The 19,232-nt window shown below is 40.5% G+C and overlaps 1 protein-coding gene across 2 annotated transcripts; it reads left to right on the top strand.

Annotated features, from left to right (window-relative positions):
* Positions 1-4,027: 4,027 nt before the first annotated feature.
* Positions 4,028-18,281, top strand: TBPL1 (TATA-box binding protein like 1). 2 transcript variants are annotated; one of them, XM_058801366.1, is made up of 7 exons: positions 4,028-4,208; positions 9,877-10,063; positions 10,679-10,761; positions 11,665-11,728; positions 13,447-13,550; positions 13,650-13,744; positions 16,654-18,281. In XM_058801366.1, the coding sequence occupies exons 2-7, from the start codon at positions 9,929-9,931 to the stop codon at positions 16,722-16,724; spliced, it is 552 nt and encodes a 183-aa protein (XP_058657349.1). In that variant the 5' UTR covers positions 4,028-4,208; positions 9,877-9,928; the 3' UTR covers positions 16,725-18,281. The 2 variants fall into 2 exon arrangements, with proteins under 2 accessions (XP_058657349.1, XP_058657350.1); XM_058801367.1 differs by lacking the exon at positions 4,028-4,208 and adding an exon at positions 4,782-4,811.
* Positions 18,282-19,232: the final 951 nt, after the last annotated feature.

Raw genomic sequence — 19,232 nt, 5'->3', positions numbered from 1 at the left:
TAATATATATATGAAGACTAAAGGTCACTAGAGGCCAAGTTCAAGAACAAACATAACATGAGATTTAAACAATATTATACCCTAAATTAAGACATTGAAAACTTCTGTTCATTTGTTACCTAACTGCGGTACCTTTTCTACCTGAGTTGGGAGTTGCCTGACATCAACATTTGAATATATGCCCTCATAGTATCTCTTTCTCACCATTCCCAATTAGTATCAAGTTAACCTCATTCCAAGATCTGGAATTGAGATATTCCTTTACTTAAATCCATGGGAAGAATTCAGACAGCAGTAGGTGCTGTCTGCACATGCTTAACACCATTCTGCTGGGGTAGGAAGCAAGCTGGACAGGGGGAGCAGAGGCCAGCACCCTCAGTTTGGCTACAGACAGACACAGCACTGCAGGGAAGCTGCTGAGGAACCAATGTTACTATCTTCCCACACATTTTTCTTCCTCATTTCCCTCACACTCAGTCTTCTGATTCTGCTTTGGCCATGCTTCTCTCTTACTGCCAACAGAAGTCAGCATGCATAATCTGTAAATACCACTCAGTCACAGAGGCTGAAACTACAGATATGCTTTAAATTATTGCAAAGTTTGCTAAAGAGAAGTCTCATTCTGAAAGTTTGACTTTTATATTGAGGTACTTTACTGCCATTTTCTTAATATGCTTATTTTATATTTAAAAGCATACCTAGCAATATGCAATTATGCAATATACAGATATACTCACTATGCAATATATATATAAACTATATAAAAATGTGACATAAATATTTACATACTATATAGTAACTATATTTATCTCTTCTATAAACAAACATATAAAATAATACATATTGTAAAATTAAACAATATTTGAATATTGTAGAGCTGCCACTTACAGCAGGGAGGTAGCTGTTCAACAGAACTGGCAAGAGTTATCATCATACTGTACATCATCAGAGAGTATGAGAAGTCACAGCTGAGTTTACTGTTTCACTTGATTAACTAAGCCCTGAAGCAAAGGATTCCCTCCCTGACTGACTTCTTGCTCATTCCCTAATGGCTGCCAGCCTGGGAGATGTCTCATAGTTAACCTGCAGCATTATGTTGGCAGCTGAGGACCATTTCACACAAAGTCATTTCCACGGAACATCCACGACACCGGTTGCTCCTGGTTACTTCCTCTTCAAACACGGATACTTTAATGCAGTCTTCCACTCAGACACCACAGTATTTCCAACACAGTTGCATAAAACTCTCTAGGGCTGCCTCAGGGAGCCATCCAGCTTTCTTCTCTCCTCCCTACACTTTCCCATAGTCTACCTTGCACAGGATCTTATCTGATTGAAAGTTAATCCTGTAAAAACAGAAAAATTCAGATAACAAAGCATTTGCTTCAGTCTGAAGAGTGATTTCCTTTTACAGAAACCTGAAGCTACAGCTGAATAACAACATAATGAAATTGCATCTTCATTCAGTCTCACTGCTGTAATTACTGAACAAAAAACATGTGCAGTGTCCTGAAGTTCAGTTATCTTGTTTTTACTGCATGCTTACTGATAGTCCCAAGCAGCCCACGATTCCATGCTGCAGAATGTCCAAGCACAGGAAAACACTCTCCCCACATCTCCATCTCCTCTTTATTTCCCAAACAAGGGATTGCAAAATAAAGGCATAGGGGAATGAAATCATGTAGTAAGGAAGTGACAGTATCAGAAATGGCCTCTGTGCCTTCTCTGTCTGATGTCATACAGCTTCTGGTAAGTTAGAGCCTCATGAAGATCCAGATCCTTGGCATCTCCGTCATGCTAGTGGAGGAAGCCATGCAGCCAAGTTAGAGTTGCATGGAGGAATGGAGACCAGGAAGAGGAGAAGGCAAGGAGAGGACAACCAGTTTTGTAAACTATATAGGTATAGAATAAAATTGCAGCACAACTGATAAACTTGACTAAAAAGTCAAATTAGGTAGGTGCCAAATCACCTTTATTTGCATTCCACATTTATGTGATCATAGCTACTTGCTTATATTTGCACATTTTCCAAATATATATCTAAAGATGCAATCTTCAAAACATGTCCTAGTCTAAACAGGAAAAGCTCAGGCTGACAAAGCAGTCAAAACTATTAAATGATGAGGGTTCATCTCTTCATCAGCAAAAATAATATTCCTAACATCAGGAACGACTGCACTATTCTGAGGAATATGTGCTAGAAAAAGTTATACCCTGAAGAGAGCAAGCATGTGGAGACAGACAGTGGTAGTGTGTGCTTGCAGACACTTTGTTTTGAATTTCTGTAGACCTTTAAGGTTATGCTGAAAAAAACATATGCTTAATCAAAATTCAAGCAAAATCAGGGTTTATAAAGATTTTCTTCAGAACTTGCCGATGTGATCAGCTATTCAGAAAAAAACAAATCAGCATCTGTTGTGATACAGCCATCCAGAACCTGCAAGAACTGTCAGAATGAAGACATCACAGCACTCTACCCCACTTTGGCTGTGTAATTGCAATGACTCAGAGCCTGAAGCCCATAAAGAAGAAAACCAGCCTTAAGGCACTCTAAAAATTTTGGAGATACCGTGCAGAGTTACTGAACTATGGTAAATTCAGAGCCCTGGTTCCCAAAACCAGGCCTCGCTTGCCTGTGTTCACCCGCAGGCGGGGGATCCGTGTCTGTGGGAAGCCACAGGGTGGCAGCGCTGCCCCACGCCGGAGTGCGACCAGCCTGGGAACACGAGAGCCAAACCAGGTCCTCACAGCTCATTTGAAGAGAGAATTTGAAAGACTTATTTTTGGCAAGCGAACCTAGTCATGCATTTCAAGGATTAAACTGAATCTAGCAGAAGAAAACACGCCAACTCTAAAGAATTCAAAATTTAAATTTCATACATAAATTTCCTTCTATCCTAATTAAAGCTATTTTGCTACCACATCACATAACCAAAGTACATAATTACAGAACCTCAGTTTCAGAAAATTTCCAATTCAGTGAATACTCCGCAGTACACCCATATAAATATACAATTATATAATTTTCCTATAGAGACCAATATTCTTTTCTAAATTTGAAAGTCAGTTTGACATCTGTTTCATTCAGTCTGGGTGGTGAGTCCTTAATGGGCCACATGGGCTCCCATGTGAAGCACAACAGCTTTTCCAGGAGAAAATATAAGTGTAGCTGAAAGGTAGTTCATGACACACTCTACTCCCTACAGACAGCTCAGTGACAGATTTAGAGGACCATCCCGCACATGGAGAACCAGTGCCATGCAGGCACCCACACTGTGTCCGCATGTCCCATTCTGCCTGCCCTCTAAGCGTGCACCATGCAGTGACCAGAGCGCTGCTGCAGTGTTACATGCACGTGTGGAGCAGCAACACTGGCAGCGGGCTGTTGCAGGAGCCCTGCTGCCTGCTGGCTCCTGTCAGAGCAGGGCTGACCGCTCGGAATGTGTGTGCAGCGGCCAGGCCAGAGAGCAAGGGGGCTGCAGCAAGCTGAAGGGTGCCAATGCCAGCGCCCCACAGAAAGGCCGGGTGCGTGCCACGAGTGCTCACAGCGTGTGAGCTGGAACGTGCATCTGCTCTCCGGCGGCTCCGCCGGCAAAGGCGCTGCCTCGGACTGGCCGAGCCGAAGCCTGTTATCAGTTCTGCAAGCTTTAGGACACGAGACAATGGCAGAAAGTGATGCACAGGAAGTTCCAGCTGAACATGAGGAAGAACTTCTTTACTGTGCGGCTGATCGCGCACTGGAACAGATTGTCCAGAGACGTTGTGGAGTCTCCCTCACCGGAGATACTCAAGAACCGTGCGGACCCAATTCTGTGCCATGTGCTCTGGACGATCCTGCTTGAGCAGGGAGTTCGGACCAGAAGACCCGCTGTGGTCCCGTCAGTCGTGTCCCGCTCTGCGGTTCCTGCGGAGCGCGCACGGCGGGCCCGTCCCGGGGCGCACGGCGGCTCCGGGGGCGGCGGACGACAGCGGAAGCGCTGCAAGCGCGGCCCCCTCCGTCCCCTCCTCCCTCCCTCCCTCCCGCCGCCGCCACTTCCGGCGGCCGCTCTAGCCGCGCCGCGTCTATGCCCGCGGCGCTGGGGGATGTTTATTGTCGCGGGGAGTCGGCCCAGCACCCGGAACGCCGCCGGGCGACCGGCACCCACTGACCGGCACCGCGCTGCGCCCTGCCCTGCCCCGCCCCGCCCCGACCGCCGCCCGCCCGCACGGTAACGGCCGCCGCCCGCCGACGGGCCGCGCTCCGCCTCCTCCCCCTCGCCGCCGTCTCGGGTCCGCGGGCCCGGCCGCAGCCGCCGCCGCCGCCGTTGAGCCCCGCGTCCTGTCCCTCTCCGCCGCCGCCCCTGCCCGGCCGAGGTGAGGGAGGCGGCGCGGGGCCTCCCCCGCCTCGCCGCGGCCCTGCCGGTGCCTCCCGCCGCGGTGCCGATCGCGCCCGGGGCAGCGGGCCGTGCGTGGCCGGGGCCGCCGGGGCAGGGAGAGGAGGAAGGGGCAGGGCATCCTGCGGGGGAATGGCCCGTTCCCGGCCGGCCCGCCCGGCCCCGAGGGCTTTGTGGCGGCCCCGTGCCCTGCGGCGGCCGATGCCCGCACAGCCGGCGCTGCCGAGCGGCGGAGCTCGGCGCGGCCAGGCCGCCCTGCTGCCTGCGCTTTGTTTGTGCCGTGCTGGCCGCAGAAGTTTCGGGCTGGGGTTGAGGGGGGAGAAGGAATAGTTGTTGACCAGAGCGTTGTGACGCTGGCGCATGTAGGGCTTTGAGTGGGATTCGCAGCAGCGGGAATAGGCAGGGTACTCGTGCTTCTTCAGCTGGGACGCGCAAATGGTAAAAATGTTTGACTGGGAGGGGGTGAGAGGCTTACCCGTTGCCTTAAAATATTTTGTTACTGCTAAACAATTTTACTTTTCTTACGACGTTTAATTGTGTTGGAAGGGCCACCGAACTTGTTGGTTCAGACTTCTGTCGGACTTAGGATGATTTTCCACATACTATAAAGACCAAAAGGATTCTTCTTGATACTTAGCAGTCAAGTACACCTGGATGTTTTAAGGGAAAGATGGCACAAACTTGACTTCAAATGCATCTTGGTTTGAATATGAATGGACCTTTTGATGAGAAAAAGATTTGAGGAAAATGGCGTGTAATGAAGTATTTAAAATACTCTTTCTTGTCTTGCTCTATATATTCTTTGGTTTTATTCTTGCAAATGGATTTCTGTTGGACAACCCTACGGAGATGCAGTGGGCTCATCTGAGAGCAGGATTGATGTCCTACTTGCTTTTGATATAGCTGGTATTATCACTCTGTGCGTGGATCTAATTGAACAAATCCTTGCTTAGATACTGGCTTTGCACGTATTTGAAAATTTTCTCCCTCAAAATATAAATAGCCATGACTCTGCAGATCCTGAAAGGTGAGAATAATCACTTCAAGATGGCCTTTTGCTTTAGGCACAGTTTAATTTGCCATTGTGGCAGAAAGTAAAAGCATGCACCACTAGCTCAGTGGCTGGAGCTAAGAAAGTTGTTTGGAGCAGAGGATGTTCTGCACAGACAATAGTAACTATGTTGCTCTTGTTTTCAGGGAGTCATTCACCAGCCACTGTGATCTTAGTGTGCCTAAGAATTCCAGCAGATTTCAGAGTTGTGTCACCTCCAGCGTCCCATATGGACCTGTTTCCTGAGGGACTGAACACAAATCTTTAAAAGTACATCTTCAGTGGAAGGATGTAATCATCTCTCTCCATTCCTGGCAGGCTTTATTTATTCTCCACTCCTGTAGAGGTTCATGTTAGCTTCTTCAAAGATGCCTTCCAGGCATGAGTTTGACAAATGCCTACTGACACAGTAGTGACCAATGTCCCTTCAGCTGGGCTGTTGGAATTCTTTGTGGAGTTGGTCAGTTTGTGAACTGCTTTGGAGAAAGGTTAAAAATAACCAGTAAAAGTTGCTTATACTTAGGCTGATGGTGGAAAAGGTGTTTATTAAACTGTTCTGACATTAACATAACCATTGTTAGATATCCCCCATCTACCTTTACATCTGAGTTTCTTGGATCAAAGGTAGTCAAGAGCTTAAAATAATACTTTGTTTATATACCCCATCCCAAGTGCCTTTCCTTTTTCTTTGATGATGGTGCTGTGGTTGGTTTGGAACTTTCTGAAGACAGACTGCTGGCTTTTTTAAGATTGTAAGATTTCCGTGCAAGGTGTTTTGTCTTCACATGTGTTTATAGAGTATCTAAAATAGTATGTCTATGATTCTAACAGTGGATGTAGAGGTAATGCTTTAAGAACTTGAGTGTTCATTCCTCCCTCCAAAGTATTTCTTATTCTGTGGAGTTTCTCTAGTTTCAGAGTAGGATACATTACAGTGTCAAATATCCTTGCATTAGCTTCTGTTGTTGTTTTTATTTATGTGTTATCATTATTAATCTAGCTGCTTTTTTTTCCTTCTTTTTTTTTTTTCCTCTTAAGGTAATTTTTCAGATATATCCCTGAAATCTATGTTGAAAAGAAAGAACAATCCTCTAATCTATTTCTCTGATAAAATAATGCAAACTTCTGCAGAGAGGTATTTCAGCTTGTTCCCTCTGTCGGGATAATTGTGTTAAACTCGTGCAAAACAATTTGAAATCAAAGTCAGCTAGTTTCTTGTGTTGGAGAAAGTCAAATGAAGTACATAATCTGAAAGAAATGCTGTACATGTAGACAAATTATTTTCAAATTTAGCCTGTTATTAAATTAGCATTAGCTGGCAAAACATAATTTTAGAAATGAGATTTAGACTGCCAAAATTCTACAGTTCAGATGAGAGAACCTTCAAAGGGCAAAATTAATCAACAAAATCTAAGCTGAGCTCAACTTAAGTACTTAAAAATCCAGAACTGGAAAGAACCTGATGTTTGGTTTCTACTCAGCCTCTCAAGTGTAACTGCATAAGTATGGGATATAAATAGGTTTATAAGTAAGGAACACTATTTTCCCCATTTTGCAAAAAAGATATGGAAATGCAGAAATTCGGGTTTTGGGAAATAACAGTCAGTGCTACAGTGGTGTGTATGAATAGCAGAGAATACAAGAGACAGCTGGGAAAGAGAAGGATCAGAATGTTCCAGCTGGTCATGCTTGCTGGAGATATGTGTAATAAGAGCAAGATATTTCTTTCTTGGATGTTGTTAGACCTTTTTAGCAAATATGTTCTTCAGTTGTTTGTTTTTTTTTATGTAGTCCATGTATTTGTATTTTTTAGAAAAGTTTAAGTTGCTTTTGTTCTCATGGTTCCTCTGAATTTAAAGTTATTTAAGGCTTCTGAAAGAAAGGTAACAGATCTTCTCTGTAGATTTCTTTTCCCTTTTTGTAAGTAAGGTGTGAGGCATTAAGAATGCTTAAATCAAAGACTGTGATATGTTAATGCTTACTTACTGCTTGATCACAAGTATCCAAGCCTAGAAACATTTTGATTTACCAATCTTTCCAAACCATGCCTTGGAAGAGTTTTAACATTGTATTTGTATGCTTACTAGGAATGGGTGTGTTCAAAATCATTAACATAATATATAGAAGTTGAAATTAAAAAGCCTTTCCCCTAGTATCGGTTGTCTCGAGCTTTCAGAACATGGCTAATTAAAATGGAGGCACACCACTGTAATCTGTGTAATTTTTCTCATCTTAATATCTGTGCAAGTAGATTGTACTTCTAACCAAGATACATTGTAATTGCTGAAAACATCCTTGCTGACAGCTCCACAGCCACCTTTTTGCCTTAATAATAGATCTTTTCCTTTTAAATTGTAATTTTCCTCTCTTTGCAATCACTTTCTCCTTTGTTCTGAATGAGCATGTGACTTTTCTCCCTGGATCTTTTTAAGACAAGCCATGTTTTATGGGGACATTATCATACAATACTATGGTTTGCTTAGATGTTAGCAACCTTTTGGTGGTGTTATGCACAACTCTGATGTTCTTTCAGAATGTAGATGGAGGCTGAGTGTGCCAGCAGATCCTTGCTGATAATTGGGAGATGCTGCTGATTGGAGGTATCTTGTTGACAATCTTTCCTGGGTTCCAGTAAGAGCCAGGAGTTGGAGCCAGGGTGGAAAACAAATGCCGCTCTGAAGATGCCACGGGTTCCAGCTCCGTGCTGGCCCTGCCTGCATGCCATTCAAAATCTGCACATGTGCTATCTTTGGATCTGGTGCTGTAAATTACTTTCCCAATCCGTAGTCGTCCATCAAAGCCAGATGGGATAAGTAATTTCTAACTTTGAGGATTCATGTAATTTTTGGTTCAATAAAAAAAGATTAATAAAGGGATCTGGGAGTACTAATTAGTTACTGTTTGTTCTCTTCTTTGCCTGCATTCCCTCCACCCCCACACATAACCTTTGGTTTTTATGTTTTCCTCTTGCTGTTTCTTCATCTCTTTTCTGTATTATCATCCATCTTGCCTTTTCTTATATTGGACAAGCCAACAATTACAGAATAATTCTTTCAGCAGGGAACAAGCTGCAGAGTGTAAGCAGGAACCACCAGAGCAGTTGACGCAGTTCGTTGTGCACATCTGCTGTGTAGTTTGTTACTTCTGTGTTGTCAGTGAGCGCTAGTTGAAGGTACACCTTGAGTTCTCCATTACAGACTATGTCATGATGTTTAGGAAGGCAAATTCAGATTAAAATACTGATAATAGCATTAATGTTGTATCTTGAAGATTTTTAATATAGAACATAAGGCCAAAACATTTAAAGTGATATAAATACATCACAGTCTGTTAGGTATGTTATTGTTCTTGATACACAGTGTCCTGCTTCTTCCATGGCAGTGACCATGTGGAGCATTTCACATAGGTGACAGATTTTCGGGTTTTTTTTTCTTTGCTTTCCTTTTTATTTATTTTGGATGAAATACTGCTAAAATATTTATGTAGGTCCTTTTCACTGTATACCAATGATCTTGCTCTTGTTCCCTCTCATTTCTTCACCTGAGATCTATTTGAGATGCTTGCTGTCTTGGCTTTGTATGGTTCCATAAGAGATGTCGTGTGTTCTTGGGCTGGGATGAGTGGTAGCCCACCTGCTGGAATTAGGATTCTCTTTCCCAGCAAGGTGTGTGTGTGAGCAGTGTTGTCTTTGAGCATGGATGCTTCCTGGGTGCCTTAGGTTTGCAGTGCATGCACTGGGCGGCCATCCCATGCCTTCACAGTTACCTGTGCTTTTCCTCAGGAGCATTCCATCTCACTCTGCCTGTACAGTGCCTTCCTGTGGGCAGTGCAGACAGTCAGCCCAGGCTGCTGCTGCCACCAGGACATTTTGTGCAATTTGCTTTGAGCTATTATTGGGAGAGATAGGCCAGGAGTGCTGGGTGAAGATGGGAAAGCTGTGGTAGCAGGCTGTCTGCAGACTGCAGTTTGTGTAACCGGTGTTAGTTCAAAGTTATTCATAGGCTCATCCATTCCAACACAAATGTCAAACTGTTCAGAATTATCAACTTCAGCAGTCAGAGAAGTGTATTTTCCTGAGGTGTCTAATGACATCCTCAAATGAGCTGAGGAAAGATTATCCACTGGAGCTATGGAAGAAGTTTCAGTAATCTTTACAGTGTCTTAATATACTTAGTAAGAATTGTAACATATTTAAGTGGCAGTTGAAAATACTCTTTTATATATATGTGTCTATGCACTTCATTTCTGTTAAGTCTGGCAACATGGCTTTGAACAAGTTACCTCCTATTTTCGAGCACGAAGGATGCAGACCTTCCCCTCCCCTCACATTGTTAAATGGGTCAGAATGTCGTGTCTTCTGCTTCTTGTCTCTTTTAAGGGGCAAATGTATACAATGGCATTAACAGGCAATTTTCTATTGGTATATTTAATTTTATCATTTTTCCTTCTCAGGATGTGATCTTCGTGGTGAGCTGGTGGGAAAATTGAGTTGTAAATCACCCCAATGGATGCAGACAGTGATGTTGCACTGGACATTTTAATCACAAATGTAGTGTGTGTTTTTAGAACAAGATGTCATTTAAACTTGAGGAAGATTGCATTAGAGGGAGCAAATGTGATATACAAGCGTGATGTTGGGGTAAGAGATTCAGCATACCTTAATTTTCTGTTTTTAGAAATGTTTCTTAAGCTAAACATTCTTCTGCCTAATACCTGTGTATGGTGGATAGAGAAAAGCAGTATTTTCTTTCTCTATTTTGCTTGCTGTAGGTATTTAGTTCCTTGTACAGAAATGGGAGTTATGAAATGCTGTCTCAGGAGACAGCACTTGGTGAGGTGAATATTGGGTACAAGGTATGTGATGAGACATCTTAGACATCAGGATCCATTTTGCCTCCCAAAATTTGATGGCTGTGTCAAGAAAATATATCTTGATACAGAGTCAGCAATGTCAAATCATTATAATTAGAAAAAGATCAGCATGGTGCTTGTAGTTTTCAGCTTTTTATTCACTGAAAAATGCCTTCATTTAATCTATTCTGTGTACACTGAATCATTGGCTATTTCATGCTTATTTTGCTCTTCTCAGTAGCTAGACTTTTTAAGTACTGAAAGAGATGAAGGAGCAGTTCAAGCCTATCAAAACTAAAGGGAGTTTTAGTGTAACTTTAGTTGATTTGGGTAACAGTTTTTTTTTTTCTGGTATGAAATTTAATTGCTGCTAATTTCCAATTTTTCTACTTTTCTTTTTTAGAAGGTTTTAATGAAGCTTAGGAAACCTAGGATTACGGCCACAATTTGGTCCTCAGGAAAAGTTATTTGCACAGGAGCCACAAGGTGAGTTCATGAAGATTCTTTCCCTACCTCTAAATCCTAGTGTATTTTAAAATACAACATTATAAATGAAGAAGAGGTGGTACTGGCTGCTGCTTAAATTGGCTCACACTGCATCACATGTAGATCCTAGATTTGGGAGGAAGTTTTCTATGTGAAGTGTTTGTGTCAGATAGTGTTGAAATCTTAAACAACATCAGTTTAGCCACCTTGGGAGAACAGCAGGGAAAACTGCCTTGTTAAGAAAATCCTAAGGAGATTTGAGAAGCCTTTAAGAATTCTGTGTGTTTAGATAGAAGTTGAGACTTGGGAAGGGATGACCTTTCCCGAGGATATCTCTTTATTTTTTTTTTTAAAAACCCACCTGAATTTAATCAAGTTTTACTATGTTGAGGGACTGAAAAGAAGCAAAAGTAGATTCTCAGTTCATAGACATCTGACATTCACTAAACTCTTAAGAGCTGAATTCCTTTACTATATGTCTGCATTTCAAAGTAAGGATTAGTTAAGGTAAAAGAGTAAATTTGCATACTTTCTGTGTATGATCTCTGTTCCAAAATTAAAGAGGATTGTTCTGGCTGTTAACTCCAGACTACCCATGATCTTATTTATCTGTTAAGAGTACTTAAAACCATGTGTGATTAAAACATGTCTCTCACTTCAGCTTGAGCCAAGTGCCAAGATACTCTGCAAATAGGGCATGAAGGACTCCATTGGAATGTCTATCTAGTTAAAATGTAATACTTACAGTAGGATGAAGTGAAGGCTGTCCATGAGATCACAGTTGATGTGCTACATTATATAATGGTTCATCTTGTAATCTGAGTAGCTATTGTGGTGTGTGTGTGTGCACAACTATATACTCTATTTCTGCTAACACTAGATCCTTTTCTTTCTCCTTTATAGTGAAGAAGAAGCTAAATTTGGTGCCAGACGACTAGCTCGTAGTCTACAGAAACTAGGTTTTCAGGTAATTCTGATGAAAAAGGACTTGCATGACTCAAGCAATGCTGGTAGTTTGTTTTTTTTTAGAAAGAAACAAAGAAGAGGGAGCATAATGATTTAGCAGTTAACGTGTTTTCACTCAAATGGCCCTTTTGTGTAGGAATACATTTTCCAGATGGTGCTTAAAGAGAAGCTGTTTTGTTTTGTGGATTTGAGTTTTGTTTGGCAGCTCAGAGCGGTGCTTCTTCACTGGATAATGAACGATAAAATTTGTTTAATATATGAACAGATGTGTCTTAGATAGAATTTACAATGTCTCAAAAGATTTATTTGGAAAATGCTGAAACTTTACTGTAATTTGAACATAATTTTCACTCATTTCTAATGGAATAGCAGATACATTCCCATCTGAATAAGGGCAAGTTTGAGCTTCTTAAATTAAAGAGGAAGGGAGAAAAGTGCTCCTGCACTGTCATGTTGCACAGCTGGAAATATGCCAAATAAAATACTTAGGACAGGAAACACTCTCTTTTATCTGGGTTTGGATTAACATTGCCAGTCAGAAACACCACTTGCATTTCATAGTAAGGTTTGAAAAACAGCAACATGAACCACTTAAAATTACACGACTTGGTGCTCTAAAACTTCCTGAAAGTCTGTTGTGCTGTTTAAACACAGATTCAGTTTAGGGACAGACAATTAAATGAACACAGCAGCTGTCATTTTCAGGGAAAGACTACTTTTGATTATAGTACATAAAGGCAGTGGTGGCAGCCTATGCTGGTAATGCTACATCAGACCCCAGCAAAAGTGTGACATTCCTACTGTCACAAATGTGTACTTTGAACCTAACTCTTTAAAGTTGGAATGGAATGTTAAGTCAGTGAGGTGCACAGTAAGTACTTCCAGGGTGGATACACCAAGTTTTGTCATAAAGTGAGCAGTTTGTATTTTGAAGATTAAGTTGATTTAAGGCTAAGTTGCTTCTTTCTAACTATCTTTCCAACTATATTTCTAAGTGTAGATTGAAGAAGAATGGCCATTTAATGTTTAGGCAACCTCAGAAAATGAGTGAAAGTTTCCCCAGTGACATTGCCAACACTGACCTGTCAGCAGTGCAGTTTTTTGTATAGCAGTTGTCTGTTGGCTATTTTGTTGTCATCTAAAGGGTCTGTGGTAGAGAATAACTGAAAGTTATTCAAATAGTTTGGGTTGGGTTTCAGAAAGTTACAGAATAGAAAACCAGTTTGCTCTACTTGCCACTGGACATTAAAGCAAAAATTGTCACCTTTTTTCTTATTCTTAGCTTTAATACAAATGGTATATAGCAACAAGGCATTAAAGAAGTTTGCAATAATTAAGCTTTTCCTCTGCTTACTTTGATGTTCCATGAGCTGTTAAATTTAGTTTATTTTCAGTGGGGAGGTGTTTAGTACATCAGTTTGAGTTCTTTCTGTGTCTCATCCTTAAACTGTTCTAACCATACTGCTGTAGTGACCATGATACAACTGTGAGGTATCTAGTTCAGCAGTTACTCCACCACGGAAGGATAATGTAAATGTTCTGAGTCCATTAAATGCTCTTTAGATGCATATTAGAAAAGCATCAGTCTGAAGATTCTAATTTTGACCCATCAAAATATTCTCAGTAGTAGCCTTGTCTTTTTTTTTTTTTTTTTTTGCAACCCATGCATCTGACTTGCTGTAAATTCTAATGTCTTTTTTTCCTGTCTCTTTTGAAAAGGTAATTTTCACAGATTTTAAAGTTGTGAATGTTTTAGCAGTGTGCAACATGCCCTTTGAGATAAGATTGCCAGAATTTACGAAGAATAACAGACCTCATGCGAGGTATGTAGGATTTTAAAGAATTTTAGTCCTGGACTACTTTTTAATCTTTTATTTTTCAGTTCTAGATCTCTCTTTTTTACTTTTCATTTTGTTTTCTAGTTATGAACCAGAACTTCATCCTGCCGTGTGTTACAGAATAAAATCTCTCAGAGCTACCTTACAGATTTTTTCCACAGGCAGTATCACAGTTACAGGTATTTTAATGTTAAAAAATAAATATTTAACTTGTTGGGAATATTTAACTTTAGAGCCAGTAGGTTTGGGAAAACAAGATTTTTAAAACAGTCAAACAATTGTGTTGAAAGAATTTAGTTTCCCTGTGCTAGCACCTTGTTTGTTTTTGAGTGAAAGTGCCAGAAGAGTTGTAGAGAAAGTATTATTATTGGTAGGTTCAAAAAATTAGTTAGACTGAATGTTTTTTTAATGAAACCAAAAGTAAGGTAGCACTTAAGAATGCAGGTAATTATTGTTTATTTAAATATTTGAATTTTCTTCCTTTTTTCTTCCGTTTGTAGTGATGTTAACTACACTGCATTTAGCATTAACATCCCCTTCATAAATATATATTTCCAAACTGCAGATTTATGGAAACTTATAGGATAGTATAGCACTTTGTATAGCATAGCATAAATGAAGCTGACCAATAATTTACAGTTCTTCAGACCTCTGCTCTCTTCTTTTAAAGCTCAGCTAAGAGAACAACCACTGAATCACAGACATCAGTGATTTTTCCCATGTAATCGAGACATGGTTGTTCTGGGTCTTGGAGAGGCTTGCAATTTTTTCTTCTCTCTTCATCATTTTCATTTTTCATTCTCTTTTCTGTTTGCTTGTGAGATATCCACCACCAGTGTCCAGGTACAAGAAGTCATTTTTTCAGACAATACATGTTAAAATGATCCAAAACAAAAGAAAACATTTCGTATCACGTTTGCAGGAATTATGTCTTGCAGTTGTTAGAGCTCAGCTGCTGGTTCAGAAGCTGAGTAAGGATTTCTTTTATTTTCACATCTTAATTCAAATGCCTATGTCTATGCAGAACATTTCCCACAAGATATTGGAAGCAGTGTTTTCTAAAGAAGACAAACTTCCATCAGATTCAGTAATCTAAAAATGAAGGACTAAAAAATACTTCAAGATTGCAGTATATGTTGGGAACAGTGCAATTGGTCTAGCCAAAACTAGAAACTAAATTTAAAATAAATAAGAAGCAGTATCACTGCAGTAATAAAAAGCTCTCAGCATGTCTTGTCAGCCTCCTAATGAGATTCGGCTTCTCTATAAGATTCTCATTACTTCATTGCTTACAGAATCACTTCCATATTTTGAGAAATTTTCTTTTCAAATAGGAAGGTAAATATGGTAAACATAGAAGTTTTGCATCCTTCTAGTTTAGTTGTTGCAGTGAGTTTGAAAAATTAACTCAGACCTCTGTTGATTTTCTAGGCTTCTGCTTTGCCTCTTCTAGAGGAAAAAAATGTTCTGAGTCTTATGTTTCTTATTCTAAAAATGATTTAAATTACTTTTCAGCCATAGTACACTCTTTCTCAAGTGTGCTCAGATGAAGTTTCCTCTAAAGATTCATGTTTCTGTAGTACTAGTACTTGTAATACCTCTGCCTCAGAGAATTTTGAGGTACATAATTAGAAATGTTACAAAAAACCCAGGCAGGTGAGTTCTTTTCCTGAGACAAGAATTAAAAAGATTTTGTTATTTTCATGAAAGATAGTAAAAATCACTAGCATGTGATTTTTACCATCTTTCATGAAAGTAACAAAAAGAAGTATTGTTTCTTTGACTCCAAAATGATAAATGAGGGGTTGTTTATGGGGATTGTGTTGTTTTGGTTTGTTCTTTCCTTCTCTTATATGCCATAGAATGATGATCCAGTTTTTATACCTCTTCAGCCTTAGAGAGAGTAGTATTTTTTTTGCTGGAACTATTTGCCTACTCATATTCTCACTATTTGAAGTCTTCTCCTTTCCTGAGAACTCTCTTTTCTAATAGCAGACAAATTTAAGGAGGGTGCAGTATCTACCCAGAAGACAGGTATCTTTCACTAGGCTTGTTTTATCTGGATGCTTCACTCAACCAGTTTGAAAATACAGGAAGAATCCTATTCTTGTCCATTTGCTTTCTGACTAAGCATGTAAAACAATAATTACTTAAGTAACTTATGCTTAAGTTGTTGTTTTTGGGAGTAATTTTGAACAGTTCTCTATACTTGGAAGAAACTTTTGAAGTCTAAAGTGGGATGACAAAAACCCTGCATTCCTACTCATCAAAGCATATGAGAAGTTGCTGTTCTCCTTTACCTGCATCACCAAGCTTCTATTCAGAATTAATACCTTCCATGATGTTACTGCTCACTTATTTGAAACCTTAGTTTTTCATTGGCTAAAGTGGTCTGGTACTACTAGCAAGCATTGCTAGGTCATTTTTCATTTACTTTGCCTGGATACTCACAGATCATGTTAGATAACCTTCATATGCTTCATCCTGAGATGATAAAACTATTCCCTGGCTTGCAGGTTTTGTCGTGAGATCAGTGATGAAGCTATTTGCAAAACCTGGGATAGAAAGTAATAGTTTATAATTTTCAAACCTATAATAACCTTGCTTGAAATGTACTTCAGTTAAATCCAGCATTATTTAACAGTAGCTCTTGTTGGTAGGTTTTTAAAGTAAGAGCGAAGAGTGGCTAGGCTTGAAGAAATACGAATTCTTAGAAGATTGACATAAGTAAAAGAACTAATTTACCTCTGCCACTCAGCCTCTTCTCTGGGCTGTTTAAGCCAGTAAATTGAAAATCAGCCAAGTTGTTATGAAATTAAATGACAGTATTATTTAATTGTAATTATCCATTGGCAAATGTAGAACATCTTGCAGATTTACAAGAAAAGACTTTCACATGAAAAGCAATCAGAGAAAATCTGTTAAGTTAGGAGAAATGGGGGAGAACTTGTTATTGTCTGTGGTATGAAGTTGTGATTGCTAATAATATTAAGGTTTTTTTTAAAGGTACTGTTGTTATTTTAATTTCTGATTCCCTGAATTTTCTCTTCCTACTGCCTTTTTTCTTTTTTTTTAAACTGTGTCTTAGGGCCAAACGTAAAGGCTGTTGCCAGTGCTGTGGAACAGATTTATCCATTCGTGTTTGAAAGCAGGAAATAAATTTTGTAATTCACCACTTGATGGTTAGGTTCCCTAACTGAGCACCTTCAAAGACTGCTGCACATTGGACTAAAAGCAAAAAGGAAAACTGGACCAACCATAGCAGAGGAATACAGACTCTTTTACTTGCTCATGGCCACAGTATAGACTCCAGTTCTTTTGGATTTTACTCTTAACAGTGCTGTATTGTAAAAACGGAAGTTTACAAGATATGAAATTGCTGCTTTTAAAAAGACATTCTATTTATTTTTGCAGTAATTTCTGTGTATTCATAAGCAAAGCTGTCACGATGTGCACTACCTTTAAGACATTTTTTTTTAGCTTGAGCTTGTGTTTTATTTGTGAATAGTCTTTTACATTTTTGTATGCTGAATATTGGGCACCAAAGAAGCTGTAAAAGTTATCTTTTTCACCTGATGAATGTGCACAAATAAAAGTTTGGAAAATATTTCTCTTCATACCTGTTCTGTTATATTCCTTCCCTTTTTATATTACAATTAAAATTGTATAGTTGCAAATTAATTTGAAACAATGTAAGAATAGTCTTTTGCTGATACCTTCTGTTTCTGTTTGTGGTATGTGTAAAACTTTGTGCTTGGGCTAGATTGAAATCTATAGTAGTGACGTATGTTTATCTGAGGATGAAATTTGGTTTGTTCCCAGTTCTCTTAACTACATGCCAGACTTTAAGTATTTTCTTGTTGTTACATGAAGAGAAGAAATTTCTAAATATAAAGGTCTACAGCAAGTGTTTTCCTGTAGATGAACCACAGAATATGCTGAGTTGGAAGGGAGCCATCAGGATCACCGAGTCCAACTCCTGGCCCTGTGCATGACACCCCAAGAGTCACACCCTGTGCCTGAGAGCAGTGTCCAAATGCTTCTTGAACTCTGTCAGGCTGGTGCTGTCACCACTTCCCTGGGGAGCCTGTTCCAGTGCCCAACCACCCTCTGGGTGAAAAACTTTTTCCTGATACCTGTCCTAACCCTCCTCTGACTCAGCTTCACGCTGTTTCCTCAAGTCCTCTCACTGGCCACGAGAGCGAAGAGATCGGTACCTGCCCTTCTGCTTCCCCTCGTGAGGATGCTGAAGACCACAATGAGGTCTCTCCTCAGTCTCCTCTTCTCCAAGCTGAACAAACCAAGTGACCTCAGCCCTTCATAAGGCTTCCCCTCCAGACCCTTCACCATCCTTGTGGCCTGCCCTTGGACACTGTCTGATAGCTTAATTACGTTATCAACTTATGAAGCTACTGTAGAAAAAAAAACTGCCTTGTCCACCTACTCAATGCAAAAGAAAAATTTTAAATGTGAACTTCAGGAAAATTGTTGTGCTTCAACTGGAGAAGATGTTGTGGTCACTCTAATCCAGCCCCAGCCTATTGCTGAATGATTAACACAGACCTTTTCTACACTCTTCTTACTGTATACTGTTTTGATGACAGGAGCTGCCAACAAGCAGTGAAGCTTGATTCTGGCCTGTATTATTATTAGTATTAATCTTGGACTTGAAAGCCAGTAGATGTTTCTCTCAGTAAGTGCACATTTGAAGCAGAAGAGAGGTGAATGCTTAAAAGTAACTGCAAATGCTACTTTTAAAAAGATACAATAAATATGTATAAATGTACTTATGTCTTTTTTCCCTATCTCACCGAAGAGAAATGTAACACTGCTCTTGCATACTGCAGGTAATGTTCCATCCTAGGGGGTGCTAAAAATAGTAAACTGAGCTGTTACTGTACCAGAAATCACAGCTTCGGAGGAAAAGGTGGAAGAACAGCTGGAGGAAGCAAATGCCTGGCATGACGGGTTTCATCTGCCTGATGGGGTGATGTAGAACTTGGGGCTGTCCATAGTGACTTTGTGCAGAAAGTATGTAAAGGAAGGAGTAGTATGGGAGATGCTTCGCCAAATCCCCTCAGAGCAAAAAGAAACAAAACTTTGCCATAAGTTGTAAGTAGTATGTTCATAAAGGCCTTTTGGAACTCTGTGTAGGTGTCAGAGAATAGTTTGGGTTAGAAGGCACCTTCAAGATCATCTTGTTCCAGCCCCCTGCCATGAGGCAGGGACTCCTTCCACTAGACCAGGTTGCTCAAAGCCCCATCCAGCCCGGCCTTGAACACATCCAAGGATGGGGCATCCACAACTCCGGGCAATCTGTTCCAGTGCCTCACCATCCTCACAGTAAAGAATTTCTTCCTTATACCTAAGGTAAACTTACCCTCTTTTGGTTTAAAGCTGCTCCTCCTTGTCCTGTCTCCACATGGCCTTGTAAAAAGTCCCTCTCCATCTTTCTTAGAGGTTACCTTTGGGTAGTGGCAAGTCCCAGTTAGGTCTTCTCTTTTCCAGATGAACAATTCCAATTCTCTCAGCCTTTTCTCATAGGACCTATATTCTATCCCTCTCATCATCTTGGAGGCCTCCTCTGGACTCATTCAAGCAGGTCCATGTCCTTCCTGTGCTGGGACCCCAGAGCTGGATGCAGCACTGCAGGTGGGCTCTCAGCAG

This window comes from Ammospiza caudacuta, chromosome 3 (genome assembly GCF_027887145.1).
Source record: "Ammospiza caudacuta isolate bAmmCau1 chromosome 3, bAmmCau1.pri, whole genome shotgun sequence".
Classification (NCBI taxonomy): Eukaryota; Metazoa; Chordata; class Aves; order Passeriformes; family Passerellidae; genus Ammospiza; species Ammospiza caudacuta.
The sequence above is the reverse complement of the archived record's forward strand: the minus strand, read 5'-3'. Positions and strand labels throughout refer to the sequence as shown.

Excerpts from the sequence above, each read along its gene's own strand:
- TBPL1 (XM_058801366.1), top strand. The coding sequence starts at position 9,929 with ATGGATGCAGACAGTGATGTTGCACTGGACATTTTAATCACAAATGTA. Across the intron at positions 10,762-11,664 it reads ATTTGCACAGGAGCCACAAG|TGAAGAAGAAGCTAAATTTG; the intron begins GTGAGTTCATGA and ends TCTCCTTTATAG. Across the intron at positions 11,729-13,446 it reads TACAGAAACTAGGTTTTCAG|GTAATTTTCACAGATTTTAA; the intron begins GTAATTCTGATG and ends TCTTTTGAAAAG.